This window comes from Aureococcus anophagefferens, assembly GCF_000186865.1.
Source record: "Aureococcus anophagefferens unplaced genomic scaffold AURANscaffold_33, whole genome shotgun sequence".
NCBI lineage: Eukaryota > Pelagophyceae > Pelagomonadales > Pelagomonadaceae > Aureococcus > Aureococcus anophagefferens.
Window position 1 is genome coordinate 456,413 of NW_008705591.1, and position 2,599 is coordinate 459,011.

The 2,599-nt window shown below is 78.1% G+C and overlaps 1 protein-coding gene across 1 annotated transcript; it reads right to left on the bottom strand.

Moving 5' to 3' along the window:
* Positions 1-2,051: 2,051 nt before the first annotated feature.
* Positions 2,052-2,594, bottom strand: ABC23 (hypothetical protein; the record flags this gene model as incomplete). Its single annotated transcript, XM_009042533.1, has 1 exon — positions 2,052-2,594. A coding segment is annotated over one exon (543 nt), but the record flags the coding sequence as incomplete, so codon positions are not given.
* Between the last annotated feature and the right edge of the window lie 5 nt (positions 2,595-2,599).

Sequence of the window (2,599 nt, forward strand, 5' to 3'; positions counted from 1 at the left end):
CGTCTCGCCGACGGTGAGCCCAGATGTAGCCGTCGCTGTGCTGCGCGCAGAGCGCGACGGTCTCGCCCGCGGGCGGCCGCGGCGCGGCGCCCGGCGGCGCGGCGGCGGGCGCGCCGCCGAAGCGCACGGCGCCGGCCCCGCGCCACTCCGTCGCGCCGCCGCCGGCCGTGTCTCCCCCCGGGAGCCGCCCGGCGACGGCGGCGAGGAGCGTCGTCTTGCCCGCGCCGGAGCCGCCCATGATCGCCGTCGACGCCGCGCCGGCGAACGCGCACGACGCGCGGTCCAGGATCGCCGCGCCGCCGGCGACGCCGTACTCGAGGGCCCGGACGACGATGTCGACGCGCGGCGGGCCGGCGTCGCCGGCCCGCGGCGGCGGCCGCGGCGCGGCCGCGGCCGCGCCGGGCGCGCCGGGCGCGCCGCCGGGCTTGCCGCCGGGCGCCGCGTCGCGGCCGAGGGCGTTGCCGGGGGGCAGCCAGGTGACGACGCACCGCGTCTGCCGGCCCAGCGCCAGGAAGCAGGCGGCGCGGAGGACGGCGACGCAGAGCGCCGCGTACGCGAGCGACCGCGACGCGTCGCCGTGCTGGAAGTCGAAGCGGTCGAGCGCCGCGGACCGCGAGTAGCCGCCCCAGCCGTGGCCGAACTGGGCGATGACCCAGGCCTCGAAGGTCCAGCGGCCGTACCAGACCGACATGAGGAGCCGCCGCGCGTCCGGGCCGAGCGCGTCGAAGCCGCGGAGCGAGTACTCGGGGAACGAACCTGCGCGGCGTTCGACCGCCGGGTCGGGCGGACGCGACCGGACGTCTCGCGCGCAGTCGCGTCGGCGCCGACGCGGCCGACGTTCGGACGCGTCGGCGGCGGTCGTCGCGCGGCGGAAAGCCTCGCGTCGCGACCGTCGCGCGCGCGCGCGGCGGAGTCGGGTCGCGCGTTCGCGTCCGAGCGGGGACTCCGGGACCGCGCCGAGCGGCAGCGCGTAGCCCGGGAGGCAGAGGCTCAGCACGACGACGAGGGGCAGCACGGCGAGCGCGAGGGCCCGGACGCCCGCGAGCGACGCGACGAGCTCCGCGAGCGACGTGCCGCCGACCGCCGCGAGCCACGTCGACGCGTACGCGGTCGCGTACCTGTGTGGAAATCAAATCTTCAACCCGACTTCAATGGGAGCTTGTGCGACAGCTTCGACGCGAGCTCCTCCGCCGTGCTTCGAGGACGTCACGAGAGCACTCGATTCGTCCAAAAATCAGCCGAATCGACTTCGATTTGACCGAGATAGAGCATTCTGAAGTTCGGCGGGGACCCCCCGAACCGGTGGGTGATTTCCGCGCGGCCGCGCGCGCGTCGGCCGTCGGCGCGAGGCCCGCGAGCGCGTAGGCCGGCGTCACGAGGAAGAAGACGAGGCCGAAGAGGACGCCGCCGTGGACGACGAGCGACGCGGCGCAGTGGTCCAGCACGGGCACGGCGCCCGCCGCGCGCTCGCGCCGCAGCAGGTCGATGTTGCGGACGAACGTCGGCACGAGCGTCGGCCCCGTGCCGACGGCGCCGACGAGCTGGACGAAGAAGATGAGCTTGCAGAGGTCCCAGTACGCGTCGTAGTCGCCCTCGTCGCCGCCGGTGCCGAGGTTGAGCGCGCCGTAGAGCACGCCCACGAGCGCGAACTGCGCGAGCTGGACGCCGAGCTGGTGCCGCCGCCGCAGCGTCGACAGCGCGTAGCGCGCGACGACGGCGGCGAGGCGCCGCCAGTGGCGCGCCGCGGGCGTGCGCCGCTCGCCCGGTGGCGGCCGCCGCGCGGCGCCGCGCTCCGCGGCGACGGCCGCGGCGACGGCCTCCGCCTCCGCCGTCGCGCCGAAGGCCGCGATGGCGCGGCAGGCGACGGCGTCGTCGCGCAGGCACGCGAGCCAGGCGTCCGCGCCGTTGGGCGCGTCGCCCGGGCGCCGGCCGTCGCCGGCCTCGCCGCGGACGGCGCCGAGCGCGCGCGACGCCGGGCCCTGGTAGGCGACCTCGCCGCCGCGCAGGAGGAGCACGTCGGCGAGGAGGCCGCCCCCGGCCAGGGGCTCGAAGGCGCCGTAGGGCGGCTGGTGCAGCGAGAAGGCGACGGTCACGTCGCGCGCGGCCGGCAGGCCCGCGAGGACCCGGAGCGCGGACAGCGCCGTCGCGCTGTCGAGGCCCGTCGTCGGCTCGTCGCAGAGGAGGACGGCGGGCGAGCCGACGAGCTCCTCGCCGATGGACACGCGCCGGAGCTCGCCGCCCGAGAGCACGGCGCAGCGCGACGCCGCGCACCGCGACAGCTCGAGCGCGTCGAGCACGCGGTCGACCTGGGCCGCGCGCGCGGCGGTGCGCGCGCCGAGCATGCGGAGCGCGGCGGCGAAGTCGAGCGTCTCGCGCGCCGTGAGCCCGCCGTCGAGCAGGTCCGCGCAGTCCTGCGGCGCGAACGCGACCGTGCCCCGCCGGTGCGCGGACAGCGGCCAGCCGCCGAAGAGGGCCTCGCCGCTCGCGAAACCGCCGCGCCGCCGGCCGGAGAGCACCTCGAGCAGCGTCGACTTGCCGCTGCCCGACGGGCCCATGACGGGCAGCACGCCCCGCCGGGGCACGACGAGCGTGACGTCGC